The 26737-nt window shown below is 40.0% G+C and overlaps 1 protein-coding gene across 1 annotated transcript in view; it reads right to left on the reverse strand.

Annotated features, from left to right (window-relative positions):
* The window catches only part of LOC101602870 (guanine nucleotide-binding protein G(q) subunit alpha), a 286062-nt gene that overhangs the window by 168187 nt on the left and 91138 nt on the right, over positions 1-26737 (reverse strand). The window contains exon 2 of the mRNA XM_045146283.1: positions 4050-4234. Within this exon, the coding sequence (XP_045002218.1) occupies positions 4050-4234 (185 nt within the window). The remainder of the gene's footprint in view (positions 1-4049; positions 4235-26737) is intronic.

Raw genomic sequence — 26737 nt, forward strand, 5'->3', positions numbered from 1 at the left:
CCACCAACTAACCATCAAGTTTCCCAATTCAATGAGTTAATAGTTTAAGTGGGAGAACTTCCATAGCTAGAACCAATTTTGCATAACTATGAACAATTTCCCAATATCGAACTGGCTAGATAACTCATAAATGCTCAAAAGCAGAGAGGATGGACAACAGTGCCAAGGGTTTGCACTCCGCCTACCACATACAAATTATGCCACCACGATGGGAGATACAGAGGCTTTTCTGAAACCCTAAATGGCTATTTGTTGCTATTCTATATGATTACTGTCACAGAATAGTATGAATCAAACTGTGTTCCTTCCAAGTAATTATTACTTAAATACATAAGGACATAACAGTCCTTTAGCCTATTATAATACGTAGCATACATAGTTTTTACTGGGAAATTTCGATAGAAAATTCTAACAAAACTTATTTTCAACAAATGAGATCATAAACAAAAGAAAATAAAATACAAAGTTAGAGTGGACTCAAAGTCTCTCACAAACATATGCTGGGCGTCATTTTCAGTCACCTTCTATGAGAACTGTGGTGAAGCCACCCAGGCCTACTGGCTCATGCTCATAATCCCAGCACTTAGTAGGACTGTCACAAGTTCAAAGCCAGTCTGAGATAAAGAATAAGACTTGGCTTCCCTCTCCCACAATCTGCTCACGCTAAACTGGACATTTTCCCATATTATGCATATTTCCTTCCAGTGAACATGTATTCTAGCTGTTCCTTCTCTTTGAAGAATCCTGCCCTCTGATATGGCCTTCCTCTTTCCTGTACTATTAATTTCTATCTAACCCTGATTTAATATCTGCATCTTTATATCTGTGAGAATATTTCCTGGAGGAAGTTATTCCCCCTACTTCTCATGCCAGTGACTTTCCCAATCAGTAATCAGCTGATGGTTTGACCATCTGATGAAGTCTGCCTGAATTGCCATGTGTATTGACTAGTTTATATACATAGGTACATTTTCCAGTTTATATGTGTCTCTGAAAAATGTCTAGAATATTGCTATGTTGTCAGCTTTTATACTAAGATCATCTGCTATGCAAACCTGTACTTGGGAAAGACAGGGTGGGATTCATGACATGTTAAAGAGTCACTAACATGGGAAGTGGGGGAAAAACTTCCTCCAGAAAATATTCTCACAAATACAAAGAAATAAACATGCCACATTGTTTTGGAACATTACACTGAGATTTCCTGGGACAAATCCTTCAAATTTCAAGCTGCTTAGCTCATGTTCCTGGGCTTGAGAACCTGGTCATGTCTCACTAGTAAAGGTAAAGAAGGAAAGATTTCATATGGAGGGTCTCTCACACTCTTTTCCATGGAGAGACTTTTCTGACATTACAAAGGTGTGCAAGTTAAGAAAATGCCAATCAATTTCATGGAACCATCCAAGGAAAGAAAACAGCTGATTTAAGATTATGTTATATCCTTATAACTTGACAGAAAAGGTACACAAAATTGCCTTGTTTTATGGAATCATTGCTGTGAGCTCAATCTCAGTTTACAAGTCGTATTCAGCACATCTTTGTGCTACCGGCTACTACCCTATCAGAGCAAATGGAAAAATCCTTTACAATGGCTTTTTTTCTTTTTAATTTGGAAACAGAGAAAAAACTAGAGAGAATGAGCATGCTAGGGCCTCTAGCTGCTACAAATGAACTCTAGACACATGCGCCACTTTGTGCATGTGGCTTACGTGGGTCCTAGGGAAATGAACCTGGGTCCTTTGGCTTTGTAGGACAACACCTTGACCACTAAACCATCTTCTATAGCCCTACAATAGCTTTATTAAGAGTGCTGAATGGGGCTGAGAGATTGCTTAGCCGTTAAGGTGCTTACCTAGGAAGGCTAAAGACCCATGTTCAATTTCTCACCAGATTCCATGTAAGCCAGATGCTCAAAAGGTGAGGCAAGCACAAGGTCGTACGTTCCCACTAAGTGGCACAAGGATCTGGGGTTTGATTTCAATGGCTGAGGCCCTGGTATGCCAACTCTCTCTCTCTCTCCATCTCTCTTACTCTCTCTAAAAAATATAAATAAATTAAATAAATAAATAAATAAAGTGCTAAGATGATAAAAGTGTTTACTGAAGGTTTTAAAATAATTTTAAGTGCAAATGCAGTGCTTTATCAACAAATGGTAAGGCTTCCTCTAAGACCAGTACCTAAAAAACTTAAGGAGCAAAATAGATCAGCAGGGAAGAAAGCAGACCATAAAGACATTTCCCCAAATGCCCCAAGTAGGCTTCCCTTCCCTCAGCTGAGGGTGTTTGGATTAAATGTCACATCCTGGGTATCAGTTTCTGTGAGCTTTCTGCAGGGCAACTGCAGCACATACTACAATAGTGAGGGAATCTCAGATGCACCAATACTGTTTGGTGCCTCACTTCTGTAACACTTAAGTATTAGGCAGTAACACCTTTATTTTCAGAGAGAGGAGTGAATACCGATTTCTATATTAACTAAGAAATAATGATGTACCCTGAAAGAGTTTGGTTGTTTTCCAAAAAGATGAAATTTTTGGTTATTTTTCCACTAGTTTGTAGGGAAATGCATTGGGAACATTATTGGAAGTGAATGATAGGCTTATAACAACATAAGATGAAACTTGTAGCACTCTTCAAGTCACAAAACTCAAGATTAAACCAAATAAAATGGTCTTAGACTAGCTCTGCTCTTTTTCAATGAAGCACAAAGAGCAGGAAGTTAAAGCAAGGCTACCATCTCTTAACTTCCTCACTTTGGCTACTCTGTATGATGTATATACGCTGTCTTCTTAATAAAATATGCTTCCCTGGGTTTCAAGCCTCAACACATTTATTGTCAAAACTAATATGTCTTTCGCTGACCACTAAAACACAATTCGTTTTTTTCTTTTTTTTCCACTTTTTTACATATGTGGAGGGAGTGAGTGTGCAAGTATGCATGTTTGGATGTGTGTGTGGGTCCTCAAGTCTATGCATGTGGAGGCCAAAGGTCTCCCTCTACTGTTCTCCACCTTATTTATCGAGATGATCTCACACTGAACCCAGAGCTTGCCAATTTGCCTAGCCTCACTAGTTAGTGAGCCCAAGAGATCCTCCCATGCCCACCTTCCAAGCACTGGGATGATAGGTGCTTACCACTACATTTGGCATACACGTGGGTGCTGGAACAAGAGTCCATATGCTTGCTCAGCAACTGCTTTCCACTAAGCCATCTTCCCAGCTCCCAAAACAATGATGTAATTTTAAAGATATAGGAAAAAGACAGCCATCAAAAGTCCTTTTAGGAGGTCCCCCTACGGCTGGCTTGGGGCTACCTGGACCCTATGAGCTTCTGTGGAAGCAGGCCCCTTGCCCCGCCTTCCTGATCAAAGTGCCTCTGGGTCCCCAATTCCCAGATACCCTATGCCGGAGGGTGCAAAGGTACCAAGACCAGAGGAGATAAACAACCCCTTCCCTCTTCAGCCAAGCCACAGCTGAATCCACAAAGGAATGGGGAGATAGCAAGAGTGCTGCTTCCATGCTGCTCCTGGTAATTAGCACCAGGATGTAGGAGACAGACTCTGAGGATACTCAACACCTAAAAAGTAGACATCTAGAGGCTCCTAAGAGCTTATAACTTAAGTAGACTTAAAACTCACCTACTACTGCTCAGGGAATTTTGCAAAAATGGGGCAGAAAGATTGTAAGGGCCCCACTGACTATTGCTCCCACAATACATAAACAACAGCCCCATGGAAAATACCTGCAACCCCATTGAGGAGTGTCCCCAACGAATGGGGGCAGGAACGAGGGAAAAGAGGGTACTAACACATGATGCATCCGTAAGAAACATCTTGTTACTAATAATAGTAATAATAAACAAAAAATTATAACAAAAAATCATTCAGCAAATTATTAGTCGTTGTCAGTTAATAAAATTGTTAGAGCAAAAAAAAATCCATTTAGGATAAAATGAAAACCATGCATTTCAATAGCCATATATTCTAGATATCGTAAGTCATTCCTGGACCACTCCACTCTGCGAACTGTTCCAATGAGGAGTTCACCTACCTTATTGTGCTCATACTTATAAGGGATCTTCAGTGTGTCCATAGCTCTAATCATGGCCTGCATGGCTGTGAAGATGTTCTGGTACACCAGCTTGGTAAAGCCCCTTTTGTCTTCATCAGAGTATCCAGAGCCATGGATGATCCTCATCTGCTTGATAAAGGTACTCTTGCCACTCTCTCCTGTCCCTGAAAGACAAGCATCAATAACATATTAGATCACACCACCTTCTTGGTCTCCCAGACAACAAAACTAGACACTGCTTTGGATTTGATATCCCCAAAAGACCTACTGAGAGGTGATATCACTAGAAGTCACCTACTGAGGACGTGGTAAAGAAAATCAGAAGTTCTAAAACCTGCTGGGCATGGTGGTACACGACTTTAATCCCAGCACTCAGGAGGCAGAGGTAGAATGATTGCCATGAGTTCAAGGCCACCCTGAGACTACATAGTGAATTCCAGGTCAGCCTAAGGTAGAGCGAGACACTACCTTGGAAAACCAAAATAGATAGATAGATAGATAGATAGATAGATAGATAGATAGATAGATAGATAGATAGATAGGTAGGTAGGTAGGTAGGTTATCACCTCTTTGGAAGTCCCTCAACTTGGAACTATCAAAATAGTGAGTTGTAGCCATGTGCCTCTAAAAACAAAATGGACATAGCATCTTTAGAACCTAATTTTGAAAGGCATCCTAGACTCCCAGTGTGTTGTCAGAATCTGGATCTGGAAATGACAACACCCTTATACCAATGTTATTTAGAGAAAGGTAAAGAGGAAAGGCATACAATATAACTTCTAGACATTTTCTCCAGTTTTGTAATGATAACACCCTTATACCAATGCTGCTCAGAAAAAGGTAAGAGGAAAGGAATAAACTTCTGGACATTTTCTCTAGTTTTGAAAGAGGGAATAAAAAGATCATAGCATCCTGGTAAAAACAGAACAAAGACCATTTTTCTACCAGAAATATCCATTGTATTTATTTACAAGAGGTTGGCTGGTTGAGTTATTCCCAGGAAACAGGGAATTTGAAAAAGCCAGAAGAGAGGGGCTCTTTCCCTATAGCATTCATGAGCAATAATACAACTCGGAAACTTCAAAGTTATTGAACGTGTTTTCTTCAATGTTTTATACTTCCCAAGCTTCAATATTCCTTTTACTAAAACACAAATATAAACTCTTCACTTTTCTAAATGCAGGAAGTTTTTTATATATGTCCTTTGCACTTCTTATGCTTCATTACCTTTCAGATTCCCCTACAAATAAACAAAAAAAAGGCTTAGCTTTCCTACAACAATGTGAAGAAAAAGGCTAGTATGGATATGAAATGTAAAAGAAGAGAATAAAATGTGGAAGATCCTGTGACCAGTGTTCTGAATGCCCTTTTCTCCCTGCAAGTCTAATGAGTGGAAGGTGCAGAAGAAAGGAAAGCAGGAAGGGAAAAAGGAGGGAAGGAGAGGTAAAACTAGGAATTATATCATCTGCCTTTATTTTCATTTTATTTTCTGATGTTTGAATTTCATAGCTAGCTTTATAAACAATCAGAAAAAAGCCAAATAAATAGTACAGTTTTTAACAAAGTACTCTTAAAATGTCTATGGATGTCCTGAAAATCAACTGGAAGACTCAGAATGAAAGATGATTCCTTCATGCCCTTCCTATGGCAGAATTCTTTGAAAGACAATTTATATTTTTTTTAAATATTTTTTGTTCATTATTTATTTATTTATTTGAGAGTGACAGACACAGAGAGAAAGACAGATAGAGGGAGAGAGAGAATGGGCGAGCCAGGGCTTCCAGCCACTGCAAACGAACTCCAGACGTGTGCACCCCCTTGTGCATCTGGCTAACATGGGACCTGGGGAACTGAGCCTTGAACCGGGGTCCTTAGGCTTCACAGGCAAGCACTTAACCGCTAAGCCATCTCTCCAGCCCAACAATTTATATTTAAATATGAGTATTATTTCACATTTTTTTTATTTTTTTTAATTTTTTAATTTATTTATTTGAGAGTGACAGACACAGAGAGAAAGACAGACAGAGGGAGAGAGAGAGAATGGGCGCGCCAGGGCTTCCAGCCTCTGCAAACAAACTCCAGATGCATGCGCCCCCTTGTGCATCTGGCTAACGTGGGACCTGGGGAACCGAGCCTCGAACCGGGGTCCTTAGGCTTCACAGGCAAGCGCTTCACCGCTAAGCCATCTCTCCAGCCCTTATTTCACATTTTTATAGGATTAATCTGAAAAGTTTATACTGAATTTTATCATCCCAGCTATTAATACTCGATAAACACATAAAATATTTGAAAAATAGCATCTCTAGTAGAAATGCAGTTACATTATCATTTGCCTTTTACAGAAATTAATAACTTTATTCTTCTAAGAAATTAAAAATATGCAAGAGCAAGTGTCTCTGTGGAATACAGTACAGTCTTTAGGGTATAACCCCAAAGAAGGTATAGCTGAATCTAATGGTGATTCTATTTTCAGCCTTTTGAGGAGTGTCCATACTGACTTCCACAGTGATTGTACAAGTTTACATTCAGAACAGCATTGGATGAGGGTTCCTCATTCCTCACATCCCCACCAGCATGTGGGGATTTTATTTTTTTGATGGTTGCCATTCTTACTAGAGTAAGATGGAATTTCCTCGTTGTTTTAATTTGCATTTCCTTGATGAGTAGAGATGTTGAACATCTCTTTATGTGTTTATTGGCCATTTATGTTTCTTCCATTGAGAACTCTCTATTCAATTTTCTGTCTCATTTTTGAGTGGGATGTTTCAATTTTTTTATTGTTTAGGTTTCTGAGTTCTTTGTATATTCTAGATATAAACCTCTGTCAGAGGTATATATGGTAACAATTTTCTCCAATTTAGTAGGTTGCCTTTTAATGCTATTGATGGTATGCCTATCTGTACAATGGCTTTTTACTTTGAGGAGGTCCCAGTTATTGAGTGTTTTCTAATTCTCTGGGATACTAGAGTCTTATTCAGAAAGTCTTTCCCTGCACTGCATTGTGGAGTGTTCTCTTCCAGTCATGTTAGAGTTTGTCTTACACTAAGGTCCTTGATCCACTTAAGAGTTGATTTTTGTGCAAGGTGAGAAGAAGGGGTCCAAATTTAATCTACATGTGTCTGCCCAGCTCCTCCAGCACCATTTGCTGAAGATATTCTCTTTGCTCTAGTGAGTGCTTTTGGCCCCTTTGTCAAAGATCTGGCAGCTGTAAGTTACTCGTGGCCACACCTGAATCTTCAATTCTATTCCATTGATCTATGTGACTGTGAGGTAGTTTGATTCAGGTGCCCCCATAAACATAGGTGTTCTGAATACTAGGTTCCCAGTTGATGGAGATTTGGGAACTAATGCCTCCTGGAGGAAGTACATTTTGGGGGGTGGGTTTATGGGTTTTATAGCCAGTTTCCCCTTGCCAGTGTTTGGCACACTCTCCTGTTGCTATGGTCCACCTTATGTTGGCAAGGGGGTGATATCCACCCTCTGCTCATGCCATCGTTTACCCTGCCAATGTGTAGTGTTTCTTCGAGTCTGTAAGCCAAAATAAACCTTTTTCCCAAAAGCTGCTAAGCTGCTCTTGGTTGGGTGATTTCTGGAAGCAATAGGAACCTGATTTCAACAGTAAAGTTGGTATCAAGAGTGGATTTGGCCTTTTGGAGCTGATTTTCAAGAGGAATGTGGAAGGATTTCAAACCTTGGCCTAAAAGATGCCTTGCAGTGCTGTAAGTACAGCTTGATGGAGACTATTCTGGTCAGCATCGAAAAACCTGAATGCACTAAGAACTAACGACTGTAAGGTTTGGCTTATGAGGGTGAAAAAGAACTTTGCCTGGACTAGGCTAGAAGCAGTTTGTGTAAGAGGCTTGCTGTTATGCCTGTGTCTTGAGAACTTGTACAGGGTTGCTTTGTATAGAAACAGACTGGTGTGAGCAGAGAGATATGGCTTAGAAAAAAATGAAATCCTTGGGAGAACTGCTGCCTGTTCAGCTGCAATTGTTTGAGAGATTACAACCACTGAGATTGGGCCAGTTGACCTGCCCTGGGGCAACAGCAAGAATGCAGACTCTTGTGAAGGGGTCTGAGTGCTTAAGGATTGTCCTGTTCTTCAAAATCTGCTTTATTCCCCCCTGGATTAACAAACTGGCAACCTACCTCCTATTAGGGAGTATAAGAAATGCAGGAAAGAGAGGATCATTGAGTTTGCAACACAGTCTTTTGTTTTGGAAATGGCCACGGGCAGTGTGAAGCAGGTTTGTGGATGCCTGCATGGAGACCTGATGGAGCCATAAGGATAAACTGTGGGTTGCAATGGAGACCCAGTGGAGATGCCAGGACCACAAGATGGCTGCTAAGGAGAGCTACCAACCCTGGATGAAGTTTTCCAGGACTGTGAGTAGCCTAGCTGGAGGGGTGGAATTAGAACTCCAGAGACTTTTTGCTGGTTAAAATTATAGGAGTTGGAAACATTCCACTGACTAGAGTCGTTAGACTTGGAACTATAGAGTTTGATGTTTGCCCTGTTTAAATCTTGTATTGGTTGAATATTTCTTTACTATACTCAGTGCCATCTTTTGCAGCGTGAGTGATTATTCTGTGCCATTATGGGGTTTTGGGAATTTTTTGGTATTATGGTTCAGTTAAAATATCTTGCATTATGGAGATGTTTGAACATCATGAAAACTATGGGGACTTTTAAATATGGACTGAATGGATTGTATTTTACATCATGTGTGGTTATCAGCTTATGGGGGACAGGGACTAAATGTGGTAGTTTGATTCTGGTCTTCCCCATAAACTTATATGTTCTGAATGCTGGGTTCCCAGGTGATGGAAATGTGGGAATTAATCCCCCCTGGAGGTGGTGCATTGTTGGGGGTAGGTTTATGAGTATTTTAGCCAGTTTCTCCATGCCAGTGTTTGGCACACTCTCCTGTTGCTATGGTCCATCTTATATTGGTCAGGAGGTGATGTCCATCCTCTGATCATGCCATCATTTTCCCTGCCATCATGCAGTGTCCTCTCAAATCTGTGAACTCTTTTTCTCCAAAAGCTGCTCTTGGTCAGGTGACTTCTTCCAGCAATGCAAACCTAATTGCAACAGCATGTTCTTTTAATTTTTTGATTTTGTTTTTTTCCATATCCTACTGTTTTTATTATTATGGCTTTACAGTATAACTTAAAATCAAGAATGGTGATATACCAGAGGTGTTTGGCTTGCTGAGTACATGTTTTACTATTTGTGGCCTTTTGTGTTTCCGTATAAATTCTGAGGCTTTTTCTAACTCTGTGAAGAATGTTGCTGGCAATTATACTGGAATTGCATTAAATCTGTATATTGCTTTTGACAGGATGGGCATTTTAACAATATTAATTCTTCCAATTCACGAGTACAGAAGATCATTCCATGTTTTCATGTCTTCTGCCAGTTCTTTCTTCAATGTTTTTTTATTTTTCACTATACAAGGTGTACTATAAATCACAAAACACATGTTCAACTATTATGACCACTGCTCTATTCACAATAACCAGGAACTAGAATCAGCTAAGATACCCATCAACAAATGAATAGTTAATGAAGATGTAATACATATACACAACAGAATTCTACTCAGCAGTAAGGAAAAATGAAATAATCAAATTAGCAGGAAAATGGCAACACTTGAAGAAAACATCATGCTAAGCAAGGTTACACAGGCTCAGAAAGAGACACGACTCTTGTATTCTTCTCATCTGTGGGTCCTAACTGGAATCAGGAGATGAGTAAAAACAGCAGTAAGCACCAGGAATATGGACCTAAAACTAGGATGAGACCAGCAGAGAGAAGAAATAGAAAGACAGGAGAGAAGCTACCTGATAGGTTAGGGGAGGAACAAAATATTGGAAGCAGGAGGGGCTTGGAGGAGTAGGAGTCATACACGGTAAGGAGAGAAGAATTATACAAGTTAAGAGAACATGAATCAGTTCCATAAAACCCTCATTCTGACTAGAACTCTACATGATATAGCTACCAATAAAGCAGGAGAGGGGACAGTCCAGACAGAAGGTGGAAAAAACTCAGCATTAAAACCATGGACTCTGGCCATGAAGATATATCAGCAGCTAAGCTATGTATGGTCACAGGACATTAGAATACCAGTTGGAACCAAAAGGGAAACTAGCATTCTTCTGGCTGGCCCTCATAGTGCTAGAGAGCCCTACTGGAACTGCCAGAGGACAATGGTCACCAACAGCACGAATAAGCAAATGAAAAAACAGGGATCACCCAGCTGAGATGTAGTACACCAGAATTCAGGAATGTGAATCTCCTTGTCAACACTAACACATATACTACACACAACAACACATACACTATCAGTACCAACCAGGGACACAGTAGTTTGTGCCTCTTGCACAGCCCACCTCTTGTAAACAACAGAAACAAATTTGTACACAACTCCTTAGATAGCTTACCAAGCACTGTGAAATACACTGATATTTTAAACTCTGAAAAATCTGTGACGTAGATATCTGTATCCTCAGTCCACAAGTCTCTTACTTTTGCTAATCTGGACACATCTCTGATCAACACTTTTAGAAACCTTAACAAGTTAATATACACAGGTGTGTGAGTCCCATGCAAAACCTGCTCTCTTAATGGTCTCTATAAATATGGCTTAAAAATGCACCTAGGAGCATTATTTGTAACTTACAGCAAGCCTTTTCTTATACAAGCACCTCAAAATACTCAGAAATGAGACTAAGAATAAAGCTATTTAAAGGCCATTTCGTCTAACGTATAACTGGCTATGAAGGATGCTATTTTATTTTTCTTCCCTGCTCACTGAATCTGGATAAAGCACAGAAATCATTTCATTTGCTGTCACTTTCAGATAAACACTAAATATGAATGTAATGTCCTACAATACAGTACTACTTGGTAAGCTGTTCAAATACATTATATTATATACACACGTTCTCTCACCTAATCTAATGTTCATATTTTAGTTTTTCTTTGCCAAGATCATTTCAAAACACTGGGATTTATCCCATACAAGGTCTGCAACAATTTCAAATTTATATATCTAATCCACACAAGGCACCTATACATTTACAGTAATTATTTTGCCCATTTGCATGATGTGATTTTCAAATGGTTCCATAGAAACTATTTTCAAGTCAATCATACATTACCTATTTAATGGTCATGAATTTGTATTTGTTATTGAAAGCAATCATGGATACACTGGCTCACTCTCTAACTAGGATTTATTATTAGTTATATCATAGATTCATTATTTCCAAAGATGGCTTCTTTGACTCTCTCCTACCAAAAGAGCTGCTGAGGGGTAATCCATATGCACACAAGCAATCCTCAGTGCCCTGAAAATGTCTCTGTTGTGAACTCTAGTGCCCCATTTACATACAAGGACCTTGCAAAATAACACTGACGCTGTGCCAGGAACTCCAGTGGTCTGTCTAGTTTGTCCTCTTTACCTCCAGAGAAAAGCAGAAAATATACCTGGCAGGCCCTCTCACAGGTCCATACCACTTCCAACTGTTTTTAGGTTCTGACAAAAAAAAAAAGAGAAATGGCTACAACACAGTTGCCAAAGCTGTCATGTTTAAGACTGTATGGTAATGATGCTCATCTCATCCTGCCAAGACCTTTCATGACTGTATTTGGAGATACTGTCAAGCCATTAGAAGTCTACACCTGAAGCCCTTAATGAATGTGAACACTCAGACCAAATGTCCCTAACACACTCTATTACATGGCTAGCTCCCAGATAAAGGGAGAACAAAGCTCAAGTCTGAGCTGAGTTATACACTTCAAGCAACTGTGTTTCAGGTCCATTGGTTTAAACCAAGAATCTGAAACATGGACTCTCAGCACCAACACTGCTGAACTTAGATATTTTCATATAAACATAGATAAGACAGAAGTCAATGTTTCAAGGAAGAATTCTTTTTTAATTTTATTTTAGAGAGAGAGAACTGGTGTGCCAGGGCCTGAACCACTGAAATTGCACTCCAGATGCTTGCACCATTTAGTAGTGGGCATGTGTGACCTTGCACTTGTGTGTCTGGCTTACATGGGATCTGGAGAGTAGAACATGGGACCTTAGACTTCACAGGTAAATGCCTTAACCATTAAGCCATTTCTCCAGCCCTCAAGGATGAACTTTCTACCCATAAGCACATCATTAACCCACAATGTGTAAAGAATTAACAGCAATGATATTAAAAGTGATTTATTGAAATGAAGTCAAATATACTCCATGTATTGTAAATATTCCAGGCTATATCTACTTTAAAATTCTTCCTTCTTTGTTTTCTTTCACTTACATTTAAACAAAAAACAACGTATACTCAAATGTGAGCAGCTCTGACACCATATTCACTTAACTTTTTCTTTAAAAAACCTGACCTTTAGGACTGGGAGACTACCCAGTGGTTAAAGGTTCTTGTTTGCAAAGCCTGCTGGCCCAAGCTCAATTCCGCAGCCACACATATAATGCCAGACACAAAAAGTAGTGAATACATCTGGTGTTCATTCACAACAGCAAGAGACCTAGGCACACCTGTATGTACACATGTGCGCACAAAGACACAAACACAAACACACACACACAAACAACTGTCCTTTGAAGACAAGGATGAGTACATTTAACCCTTTATCCTCAATGCATTCTGGGAGAAGATTCTAGATAGTCTTTAAAACGTAGCAAAGAAATTAGCTGAACTTCATTTCAACTGTGAAACAAAACTGAATAGACTCAGCAGTTCATGACAACCAGGACTGTTATCTAGAAAAGACAGAACAAGGATTCAAAAACACAATTATTTTCTGGAAGTAATGGAGAGATTGTGTAGTCCTAGATTTCCCAAGATAGTTAAATCCTCATGAAGAAGTTACTTCACACCCTTTAAAGGCTCATCAAAGTTATAAGAGCTTTTCCTGAGTATGTCTATAATAAACATTTGTGTATTAAAAACGAACATTAGGAGCCTAGCTATAAATGAAACCGCTTTTAAGTACCTAAAAGGATAGTAACAGACAAAGTGTGGATACATTGGGCAAAGGGATGGTTACTGGCTGAAAGCAAGAATGAAGGGAACAATGTGTGATCACATCCCACTACTTAGAATAGCATACAATTAAAACATGAAAGCTTTTTTACTGTTTTTGTTGTTGTTGTTGTTGTTTTACAAGGCAGAGTCACTAACCCAGGCTGACCTAGAACTTACTCTGCAGTCTCAGGCTGGCCTTGGACTCACGAGTCCTCTACCTGTCTGACTCCTGAGTACTGGGACTAAAGGTGTGCATCACCATGCCTGCTGAATATTTTTTAAAATAAAAATGCCCTAAAATAGCCATGATTAACAAAACAAGACAGGATCAATAACAGTGCTGAGCTGTGCTATAGCAACAAGTGAGAAATAGCCTTCCTTTCTATACCTGCAGAAACCATCTTCCTTACCTGACTCTACTCATGGCCCTAATTTGATCCCCTATTCCCCAAAATAACAAAGATGATGATCCCAGTATCTCAATGTTTAAAATCCAGTGTTTAGAGACATGTAGCTCAGATCATGTCTTCATAATTTTATTGGATGTGTTCTCCATGCATTTTTTTCAGACATCCCAGAATACAGAATAGTCACTGCCTTCACAAAAGTGCTGGGTTTAGTGAGATATTCTTGTGATACTAGTGCTCTGGAAGCTGAGGCAGAAGAACTGTAAATTTAAGGCCAATCTGAATTATATAGGGAAATCTTGTTTAAAACAGGGAGGGGGGATGCTGAAGAGATAACTTAGTGGTTGAGGCACTTGCCTGCAAAATCAAAGAACTCAGGTTCAATTCCCCAGGACCTGTGTAAGCCAGATGTACAGGGAGGCTCATGAGTCTGGAGTTCACAAGCAGTGGCTGAAGGCCCTGGTGCACCCATTCTCTCTCTCACTCTCTGCCTCTTTCTCTCCCCCATCTCTGGAATAAATAAAAGTAATAATAAAAGCAAATATATTTTTAAAAAGCAACATACAAATGTACAAGTGACATGAATAATAATGTATCTGATAGTAATGGGCGCCAGACATTTTAATGAAATCAGAGTGCCTTTGCTGCTCCTTTGAGAACCAAGAAAAAGATGTTCTAAGAAGGTCACTGATGTGAATACCTAAATATTCAAGACCTGACCACAAGACCATTAGAGGAAAATAGTATTTCATGTTGGAGAGCAGCTGACATAGGACAAAAGTTGAGAAGGAACTCAATTGTCAGGTTAGGACAGCAAGAGGGCTAATGTGGCTGTAGTAGGTATGGTGGGTGATGGGAAAATAGAAAGAAGAAAGGCAGGAGCTCTGAACTGCACAGATAGAGATCACACCATATGGAACATTACAGCTCAGGAAAAAGATTTGGATTTTATTCTAAGTATATGACAGCTATGGAGTTTTTAAACAGGGGAAATGATGTGGTTTGATTAGTACTAAATAAAGAATAGGTTTAAGGCCAACTTAGTAGGGTATTCCAATAAAACAAAAGACAGAGATGGCTTAGCAGTAAAACCACTTGCCTGTGAAGCCTAAGCATCCAGGTCCAATTCCCCAGTACCCACATAAGCCAGATACACAAGGCAACACATGCCTCTGGAGTTTGTTTGCAGTGGTATAGGCCCTGGTACACCCATTCATCCTCTCTCTCTCTCTGCCTCTATCGCTCATAAATAAATAAATAAATATTTTTTTTAATGTAAAACAAAAGACAGTGGTAATTTAGATCAGCATGGAAGGCGGTGATGTGGGCGGTAAAAGGAAGAAATGAAATTGGGTGAACACCCAAATTTCTACACGGATACAGTGTTCTCTTAGAGAATCTTAAAGAGAAAATTTCTACACGGATAGAGACAGTGTTCTCTTAGAGAATCTTAAAGAGAAAAAGGTTTGGGGAGAAAGGGTACATTCAACCTGTGTAAAAAGCCCTTTATGTCCATACTTAAGGTTTGTGGCACTGATGTGGAAGATACCTATGACCAGAGGATGCACTTTATGTCCATATTCTTAAACAAAGGCAAGGACATGGACATGACTGGGCTCTTTATGTTAATGGATGAGTCAGAGTGATTGCAGATCCAGGGTTACAATTTCACTTCCTATGAGCTAAATCTGAGCTAAAGAAATTGTTTTGATCTCTAGATTACATATACATGTTCTTACTTATGCAGTGGCATCACTGCTATATACTTCTTCAGAGAAAAATGGGTCTTTACTAATGTTACTTGGAATGTACAAAGATACGTAACATGATAAATTAAGGAAGGTAATTACTGCAGTTTTAAAAATGTATCCACCTGCATAATTTAACACTGAAATTTTTGTCAGATAATAAGAAATGTGAATGTACGCAATCCACATTTTTAAGTCACACATAACCTACAAACTTTTAAAACTCAGTAGACAGGGGAAAAAAACAAAAAACAAAACTCAATAGCCAGAATATGAGATGTGCTCTGGAAAAGCACCAAACACTTCCTTGGAGTAGAGAGGCTTGAGGGCCTCCCTGAAGGAAAGCAACAAATTTAACTTATAGCAGAAGAAAAGGCCCAAGATGGACCTAACATGCTAATCCCACTTTACTTCATATCCATCACATTAGCAGCCACAGGTGAGGATGAGACACAGAGAGTGTCCATCAAAGCAGGTACAGAGCCTGCTGGCCCCACACAAAGCAACACTGACTGGCACACAGCCACCTGGCCTTTGACAGCCGGAGTCTAGCAACGGGCTAGGCTCAAGGGTTAGCTCCAGCTTTCAGATTTTATAACAACTTTCCTTCTCTGTAGGTTGCTGTACAGCCTTAAAAACCACTATATACATTTCTCATAAGAAAATTTTCACCTATTATTTACTATACACTCAACAATTAAATCAAAGGAATTTAGTAAAAACCTTTAGAAATCTTCTTTTAAGGTTATTATGTTCAAAAATAATTTGATTCATGCTCTTTACTTTGAGCCAATATTAAAATAATTATCATTTGAAGACAGGGGAAATGAGGCACAAGAGGGGGCAGCCAACTACTACTCCAATAAGACAAGTGATGATTGGTGATGTCTCAACAGATGCACAGGGGCTCAGGTTGCAGGACACAGTTTGCTTTTCTTAGTCCCAATAACTTCAAATAATAGAACTGAGAATACTAACAATGTTCCCAATCAGCCTAACAAGCCGAGAATTACAAAGCACCTGGCTGATAGATGAGCTATGGAAAACCAAAGCTACTAAATCTGCTGCTACGGAGATTAATGACCTGATAGGAGCTTTTATAAATCCATTATTCATATAGCATCTGAGAGTTAGTCCAAATGAAATTTATCTGAAATTGGACCTTGTAGGTCACACCTATAACCCCAGCACTCAGGAGACAGAGGCAGGAAGATTAAGAGTTCAATACCAGCCCCGATAACACAAGGAGACGCTCTCAAAAATAATAAAGAAATTAAACGAGTAAATAAAAAAAAACAAAAACTATACTTAAATGTTTCCCCTTACTTATAGGAAAAAAAAAGGATGAACGCACACATGCTTGTACACAAATCTATGTACTGTTCACATTTGCACATTTTCTCTTTGGTGAGGATGATACCAATGCTGACCAAAAGCAAAAGTAGCTCCTGAGGTACTCTCAAACACTAATACCTTTAGCAATGACACCACCCAGGATGGATGCCCGACTCAAGTACTGAACATTATTTGGAATGAAGATATGAAGATATCCAAAGGTTAATTTGAGAGGAGCCAGTAACTATGCCAGGAAAAGATTCATTATCAAATCACTTGGCTTCTCATTTCCCCTAGAAAGATCCAACAAAAGTAATTTTTAATATTCAATTTTTGTATTCAGTGCTCAGGAAACTTTGAAGACTGGTACATGAAGTATCACTGTTGCTTTAGATTTGAATTACTCCCAAAAAATCCAGAGGGACCTGGAGAGATTGCTTAGCAGTTAAGTGCTCACCTATGAAGCGTAGGGACCCCTGTTCAAGGCTCAATTCCCCAGAACCAACGTAAGCCAGATGCACAAGGTGGCAGATGCATTTGGAGTTCATCTGCAGTGGCTGGAGGTCCTAGCGCACCCATATATATTCTCTCTCTCTCTCTCTCTCTCTCTCTCTCTCTCTCTCTCTCTCTCTCTCCTTCTCTCTCTCTCCCTTCCTCTCTCCCTCCCTCTCTCTCTCTCACTCTCAAATGAATAACTAAAAAAAAAAAAATTCAATGATTCTTCTTGTATATTTACACACGCTATCCAGACAGCCAAGCAATGTATCAAGACAATGTCAAGATAATCTCGAGAGCCAGTTAAAAAAAGTTGCTGGGGCTAGAGCAATGGCTCAGCAGCTAAAGGTGCATGCTTACAAATCCTGAAAGCCTGGGTTCTAGTCCCCATAACCATATAAAGCCAGATGCACAGAGTGACCCATGAGTCTGGAATTTGTTTGCAATGGAAGGGGACACCTTGCCATGCCCATTCCCTCCTACCCTCCCTGCTCCTCTCTTTTTCTCTCAAATAAATAAATAGAAACACTTAGCTGCCCTCTGATTTGTTTCACTAACTTACATTCTGTATTCTAATTTATTTTCCCTATTGGCCACACAACTCTCTAGTATTCAAGGAACTGTCAGGAACAGAATGATACAAGACTAGAGTTTTCCCCAGTTCAATTTTTTTCAGAAATAGCAATGAGTCAATCTAAGCCTCAGGTAAGAAGTACCTTTGTCCTGTAAGAAATACTCAGTACTCAAAATGATCCCCACCAGAAATCAATAACAATCAGGCAGAATAAAAGAAAGAACTTTCTTACAACCAGATGTGCTCCTTGAGGAAAGACAATGAAAGAAAGCCTATTGTGTGCATTTACTATTTTAGTAAGGTGTGCACACACAATGGCATTTTCTCATTTGACTGATGGAGAAGTGAAACTAATGTTTTCATTTAAATTGAGCTACTGCTCTTGTTCTAGAACTGAAGGAATTTACCCATAGGCAAAAATTATAGTGAGAGAGAAGGAGTTATCATAACCCAAGGTAACATATGAGTTCTGAAATAGATCTTAATAAAGACCATATGACCCACAAATGCTGCAATACAGCTTTTTAATACACTGACCTAACAATGCATGAGTAATTTGACAATGTATAATAATGATGCTTTAAGTTAAGAAAGAAAGAAAAAAAAAAAAAGGGCTGGAGAGATGGCTTAGTGGTTAAGGCACTTGCCTGTGAAGCCTAACAACTCATGTTGGATTCCCCAGAACCCATGTAAAGCCAGATGCACAAGGTGGCACAAGTGTCTGGAATTCATTTGCAGTGGCTGGAGGCCCTGCTGTGCCTATTATCTCCCTCCCTCCCTCTCTCTCTCTCTCTCTCTCTCTCTCTCTCTCTCTCTCTCCCTCTCTTTCTGCCTCTTTCAACCTCTCTCTCAAATAAATAACTAAATGAATAAATAAAAATTTTTAAAAAATGAAACAGAAAAAAAGGCAAGACAAGAAGAGAGGGAGAGAGAAGAAGTAGGAGCCACAGGCAAATCACTGACTCTTCCCCTAAAATGTCTCATCACAGAGAAGAGGTAAAAAAGTATTAAGGCGCATAATGAAAGCAGTAGATCACACAGACTATGTTTATTTGAGCCAACAATGAAAATGATTGAAATTAAATCAACTGAATGGAAAATAGGAAATATTTAACTATAGCAAAAGAGAGAAATACTGAATCACTAACCCTTGCTAAGCTGTATGATATGATAATCAGGGACAGGGCTTCAAATCCAAAAGCTGTGTGGCCTATTGTCCACATGAGGACAATAACCTTGCTTGTCCTGCTGTCTACTTACAGCTTTCTCAATTACACTCACCACCAACTTTGTTTTGGTTTGCGAACAAACTGCATTCACAATGGGATGACTACTGAAATATTGTAGATATTCTACAAAATCCATGAAGAATGTGTAGGTGAGGAAATTTTCCCTGAATGTATATTTTTCATTAAAATTGTTCTCAGGACGGGCATGGAGGCACGCACCTTTAATCCCAGCACATGGGAGGCAAAGGTACGTGGATCGCCAAGAGCTTGAGGCCACCCTGAGACTACATAGTGAATTCCAGGTCAGCCTGGGCCAGCGTGAGACCCTACCTTTGGGGGGGGGAGGGGTACTGCTGTTCTCAGAACACTGAGATCAGAAGACCCTGAGTCAAGACCATCTGGGATACAGAGTAAGAGCCTGCCTAAGATGATTAAGGCATTACTGATTGTGTTGTACTATAACAGATCCAGAGATATTTTGCAAAATATGACTAATGAGCTTCTTATAATAAAACATCACTGATATGTAATCTATATACCCTGAAAGCTGCCCATTAAAGTGGACATCTCAATGCTAGTATACTCACAGGCTATGCTAGTCAACCTTAGGACATTTTCATCTTGGTAATGAATGCTCACTAGTAAAATAAGCTTGATACTACTGCTAAATGCATTCCTTCTCCTCTGGTTTAACACATAAAAGCCAATGTACTTCAACAGCCTATGAATACAGTTGAAAACTTTTGAACTCCTATGATGGAGTTAAGAAACCAGAAGCAGGACATGAATGGGTAATTCAGTTTTAAAAGGAAGACCTAGGACAAAGAAAGGAGACCAAATAAAGCTCTTGTAAGAGTCCAGGGGTAAGGATGGGTCTGAATTTGGTATAGTAAAAATGGCCAAGAACAAAAGACTTAACTGTGAAAACAAAGAAAGTCAGGATGCAGTGCAGCCTGTGGAAGAATAGGAGAAAGAGGAGTGTAAGAACACTATGGCTCTGTTATGGGAATCTTGGAAAAGACAAAGCCCCATCAGGAGAGACAGAAGGAAAGTCTGGTATTAGAAAACGTACTATATTGGTAAATGCATTCAACTGCAGAATACAGAAGTGTGGGTTGTTCAGGAAATAATATTTCTGTGGCTGTGGAACAGAAACATTGCTAAATAGGCACAACTGAATGCTTAGGCAGAAGCCAAAGGGTCCTTGGACATTGTTGATAAAAAGTGTCATAGGCTGGGAAGAGAGCCCAGTGGTTAAAGGTACTTGTCTGAAAAGTCTTACAGCCCAGGCTCCATTCCCTGGCACTGACATAAAACCAGATGCATAAAGTGGCACTTGCATCTGGAGTTCATTTGCAGCAGCAGGAGGCCCTAGCATGTCCATTCTCTCTTTCCCTCCTTCCAACCCTCTCTCATTTCTCAAATAAAACATTTAAAAATTAAAACCAAAGGTGCTTGTTTGCAACACCTGCTGGCCTGGGGTTCAACTGTCCAGTGTCCATATAAACCCAGATGCAGATGCACAAAGTAGTGCACACAGCAAGAGGCCCTGGCATGCCCATACATTACACCTCATCTCAAATAAATTACATATATGGAGACTTCTGATGCAGCAGAAGGGATGGCAGCAAGCAGGTAACTGTCGCTGTGCATGGTGGGGGAAGGAGGCCTAGAAGGTCTAAGATGGCCTAAGAGAACAAATGCAGGGATCCTGCCCTCTAGGGTCACATACCTCTTCCTCGACTAATCTGTGCCCTATGCATTCCCAATGTAGTAAAGGAATGAAGGGCAAGGATAGTCCTAGAAATATGAAGAGATACTTTTGGAGCAATGGTCATTGTCCTCTGCCTCAGAACCTCCACTGGGACAAAATCAAATTTCCAAATTCTGTTCATGCATATGCAATGGCTAGGCCTTAGGTCTGAGCAAGAAAGTGAATAAAACAAACTTCTTCATTCCACTCAAGGAGCATCTGTCATCTTGCTGAAAATGACTTATTTTTATGATAAAGTTAAGAAAACTTTGGAAGAACTGATAACCTAAACTATGACTGAGTGCAACTTACAACTTTCCTACATTCTGACAGTATAAAGCATAAGTGATTCAAAACTACTAAACAAGATTCCCCCTTCCTCTCTTAAGCCATCTCCAGAAACGAATAAATTAAATCACAAATCACTAGTCATAATACACAAGCAAGTTGGAAGAAGGTCACTATTCTACTTCAACAATGAGACCAGCTATGCAGTACTATCAAGCAATGAACCTAAGATGGCTGTCTTTTTAAAACAGCTATAAATCCATGGTTATCTGTTGGTGATAAGTATGACAAAAACGCCTGAATAATTCAAGTATTCAAAGTCTAATCAGTAAAATGAGGGCTGGGACTGGAGTTTACAGTGTTAAGAATGCTTGCCTAGCATGCTCCAGGCTCTAAGTTCAATCCTACAAGGGGAAAATAAAAACGTCTAAGTTCTTAAGTAACATTCGGTCTCTGGAAGGACTGGTAAAGAAAGTATGGAAAGCTACTCTGCCCAAGTGAAATTTTGTATGTTAGAACATGGAAGATTGCAGTCCACTGAGGAGGGCAAACAAAGGTCTGTATATCAGTCTTCTTGTTCCGTCTGAGTAGGTAATTTAATGTGACTTCCTTATTTACTTGAAGAATTGCACATTCCTAGAGTATCAAATATGAAGCACACCCATCCCAAATATAAGTACAAAAACACTGCAAAGCCACATACAAGTTCATCTGTAGGCTACTGAGAACCATCCACCAGATAAAGCTAATTTCTATAACATTTAAAATGACACCCTTCACAAAAGAGGAAAAACTCTTTTGCTTTGAAATATAATCTTGCTGTATAGCCCTGGCTGGCATCAAATTTATGGTTATCTTCCTGCCTCAGCCTCTGTAGTGCTGGGTTTCCAGGCAAGCCACCACTAGGCCCAACTTGAGAAAAGACTGTATTAATGATGTTTTACTTACCAGTTTTGCAAACTTTGTGCTCAAAACAGATATGAAGTGGTTGTTACGTTGCTTTATTCAAAAGCTTTTCAACAAAACATAAAATATTTGTTAGGTAAAAAAGGCTTCCTTTCCTATTTTGTGAATGCTTAATTACCTAGGATACAAAACTTCTCTTGAGGGAAAAATGGTTCCCCCAGTTATATATATGGATGATCTCATTAAACTGTTATTCACAATTCATTAAAGCTATTAATAAAATATAATGAGAAGATGAATAATATAAGCTTATAGGAGTGTTAAGCCCTATTAAACATAACAGTAACCAAGAATTGGTAATTTTTTTTTTTTTAGAATATAAACTTTAGACATCATCTAAAGGATCCCTAAAGCCCACATCAGGCATATTCAACCTGGCCTCTATAAGCAACATGCATCCCTGGATAGCTATGAATACAGCCCAATACATTTGTTAATCACAAAGTCATGTCACAATGTCAAAAGGTTGAGTACCCCTGCCAGACCTACCTTCTCATTTATAAATGAGGAAACTGAATTCTAATCAACACTAAGTAAATTGCCCAAGTTCACGTCCTCTAACTTAATTTCCCACCACTTACACAGTTACCACACATCCTGAACCACATGTATTTCTTAGTCGAGGCAGAAAATGCTAGCAGGCCTTGCTGCTGTCAGTGGCAGGACAGCATGCCTGAAGCAGTCCACAGAATAAGATTATGAAAGGAAAGTTGGTTAGCTGATGGGTTTAGGTAGCAACATCACCAACTGCACCACAACCACCACACTGCTAGTTGGTATTGTGAGGAGAAGCAAAGCTGCAGAAAACAGAACATGTCAATATTCAGCATGTTTAGAAGAAATCTTAAAATTTTCAAGGTAAACAAAACATCCTCATTAGTAAACTGTCCACCTGTGGACAAAAGAAGCTTTCTAATTACAGTAAGACAGTATCGTACCATCAATGAAAATAGAGTGGAGTGACCACTATGAAGGTACAGAATTGAAAATAGCAGAACCAGCTTCTACTCCAGCACAAAGAATCAAATGATTTAAGATTCCAAATTTCAAGGAGTGCCCTCACACTAGCCAGGAAAAAGAAACTCCATCAAAGACACACAACGTAGCAGCACAAGCTAAATGCCTGAGCACCAGAGATCCGTGACCACAGGGCTCGCCACCTCAACTTCTCTGTTCTGGTATTAACTGTGCTCTTTGGAAAGTACACAGTCAACATATAGTTCTGATGACACCAGAGTAGTTGCTAAACAAAACCTGGGAGCACCTGGGCTGGCACAGCGATAAGCAGTGCATGGCTTTGGGCAACACAGTTAACCTCTCCTATGAACCTCATTCACTTTCCTCCTCCCACTTTCCTCCTCCGTAAGATGAAGCAAATATTTCCATCTCAAAGGGCCTGTCTGCAGATTAAACATAACTAGAGCAGAGGGATGGCCACAAAGTAAAATTCTCTAACTACTATTATGGTAAATAAAGCCATTCACAATGTAGCCTCATCTGCCCCCTGGGGCCACACCCAACTTCTCTCCAGAAACAAGCCTAGACCTTTCAGGCCTGTTGCCTTCCCTTCCTATTTTTCTTCCTCTACATATCCTTCCCTGCCTGGCAACCCTCTCTCTCATTCTTATCCTTTAAATTAGCCAACTTCCCTAAGGCCAGTTGGCTGCTCTTTCTATGTCTATTATGTGACTACATTTGGATTATAATTACTTATGTAACAAGAAAGACATTTATTTACTGAAATGGGGCAAGGAGCCAGGGCCAGCCTGTCAGGGTTATTTCTCCCATCAGGCAAGCAATGGACCATGACTGGGTTACACTTCCTAGGGACACAGGCTTTAGAGGGTGGAGAGCAACTTGAAAGGAAAAGATAAAAATGTATAAGAGCCATGCATGGGAGGGGCTGTGCCAACAATGTCACCTAACTTCTCCAAAGTTACTAAATCTCATAAAGTCAAATGCAAATGCCTCTGGCTGCCCCTCCCCTCTCTGTGCACACACACATGCATGTATGCATGCAGGGAATGAGTAACCAAAAATAGTATGACATGAAGAAATCTGCAATGTCTCCAGCTCTCCCATGGCATTCTGCTGCTTATATATATGTCCGCTATAATCAAGATACACATTGTACCCCACCTCCAGCCCCCATACAGAACAGGACTCTCTTGGGGTAGGAAAAATCAAGATGAGAGGTTCAAAGCAATGCTTCTCAAAGTGACTGTGTACTAGAATCCCTGGGTATATTGCTAAGGGCACATCCTGATTCTATGACTCTAGGCATAGAGTCTGTGTTTCTGCATGTCTGAATAGCTCCCATGTGATGCTGATACTGTGGACTCTGGAAACAGCAACTAAAGCTGCACACTCAAGAGTTCACAGCCCAGGTTCTTCCCTACTTAACAGTAGTGTGACCTTGACCAATTTACTTCAAGTCTCTGAACCTCTTTTCTCCCTGGCTATTAAAAAAATAAAAATAAAAATAGGAAATAAATCAGATCCTAGAAACTGAAGATAAAGAGTCCCTAACTGCACAGCACCTGGTATAAGCCACAGGTCCAGCTGAGGCACATAACCCGATGCTTTCAATGTGGAATTCATTTGTTCCCCTGCCCAGTTGGCATACCTCTCCCCCACATGACTACAGCGTCTTGCAGGTGCCCAGAGTCTCCACAAGACAATACCTCAAAGTCTGTGTTTTAAATCAATCTCCAGGGTTACTGAAACAACCATCTTCTTGTGGTAACAGACACAGAAAATTCACATTATTATTAAAAATAGAAAATAATTACAGATGCTGAGAGGTTTAATAACTTGCCTAAACACACAGAAGTACTACATTGCAAAGTTGGTACTACAACCCATGTGCATGCCCCACTAAGTCATGAGCAACAGCCACAGCCATGAGGCTGGAACACAGGATAGTTCTGCCCAGGCATGGAGGTAAGGTTTAAAGGTCAGACTTCAGTCCCTAGGCATAGAAATGAGAGAGCAGAGGTCCTCGGGACAGTGTCCAGAGGAAAGAAGAACAATGCTCAAATTCAGACATTCTCAGGAGACAGGAGCTTAGAAATGTTTCTGGTCTTAAGAACTCCCCATAGAGAACAGTGACCCTGAGAGGGATGTAGGAGTCCAAGGTTAGGACACATCCCTCTAGGAAGCCACAAACGTGTATGTCGATTTAAAAGCTGCAGGATAGGGCTGGAGAAATGGCTTAGCAGTTAAGTGCTTGCCTGTGAAGCCTAAGGACCCCAGTTCAAGGTTCGATTCCCCAGGACCCACGTTACCCAGATGCACAAGGGGGCGCATGCTTCTGGAGTTCCTTTGCAGTGGCTACAAGCCCTGGTGCGCCCATTCTCTCTCTCTTCCTCTCTCTCTCTCTCTCCCTCTCTCTAGCTCTCACTTTCAAATAAATAAATAAAGATAAAACAAAACAAAAAAAATTTAAAGCTGCAGAATAGTGGTACAAGGAAAGGATTATAACAGCTGGGATGGAGCCACCCCCAAGAGCTCACTCTGGTTCCCCAAAGCTCTGAGGAATTGGCAGAAGGAAGCTAGAGGCAAGCAAATCCAGTTCTCTATCTGGAAACAATGTGGGGCTAATACCAGGTCTACACAAGCTGCAAACTTCATATGCTTAAAGAAAACATTAAGATACTCAAATTCAAATGTTTTATGTAGACAGAAACTCTTCCATACTTTCCATATCATAATTCATATTTCAACTCAAAGGAAGTTCTGCATTGGTTCAGAACCCTATTTTCTAATCCCCACTTGAATTCCTTGCAATCTGGCTTTTGTCTTGAGTCCTTGAAAGAAACTACCCTCAGGAAAGACGACAGATTCACGTGGCCAAGCCATACTCCATCTGGTGAAAAACAACCCCCTCCTCCATTGCTTCTTCCTGTGCTTTATATCTTACAGATGTACCTTTCTTTTTAGCCTGACTCTTCTTAAAAAAAGAAAAAAACTAAACAACTCATCATATCTGTTTTGAACAACATGCTGTAATATATCCTCCATCACCAGGTTTCCTTCCTGGTGCCTCCTCTGCAGGCAATTAGAGATGATTCCATTAAGCTCCTATTCACATGCTGGTCAGCTCTAACCTCATAGGCATTTTCAATCCCTTTCACAGAGCATGTCCCACTGGGAAACTACCTCATTCCCTCTCTGCAATAGGTTAAGCTTGATCACTTCTCCCTGCATATCCTTTTCTGATGTTTTCCTGCCTCCACACCACATGGCTGTCGCCACTTGATGCAGAAAGACATCTGAACATGCTATTTTTCATTTCAATCTTGAAAGCCTCCCACAGCAGCAACTACATGTTCTAGTCAGCCTTCCTTATTTGACACAGCTACATCCAGGATGCTTTCCGTACCCTACAGTGCATCTACTGTGAATTCCAGTATCTGCTATCTTCTGTATTAAAAATCAAAAGTAAAATTACAAATAGTAATCTCAACTTATATACTTCATCCTTTTCATATTAAATATCTCTGTGTTTTGAAAGTTTTTATCTTTGTGTGTGTTTGTGTGCAACATGTATGATGATTGTATGTTAGACTGCAGGCATGTATATGCCATAGCACATTATGTAGACATAAGAGGATTGGTCCAAGGACTGGTTCCTGCCTTCCAACTTGTTACGGTCAGGGTTTCTTGTTCACTACTCCAAAAGCCAGGCTGGCTAGCCCACAATCTTCCAGGATTCTCCTGTCTGGCTTTTATCTTGCAATAGAAGGGACTGGGATGAGAAACACTCACTACTGTATCTATCAGTTTTCTATGGGTTCTGGGAATCTAAACTCAGGCATTCAC

The sequence above is a fragment of the Jaculus jaculus genome, chromosome 1 (assembly GCF_020740685.1).
Source record: "Jaculus jaculus isolate mJacJac1 chromosome 1, mJacJac1.mat.Y.cur, whole genome shotgun sequence".
Classification (NCBI taxonomy): domain Eukaryota; kingdom Metazoa; phylum Chordata; class Mammalia; order Rodentia; family Dipodidae; genus Jaculus; species Jaculus jaculus.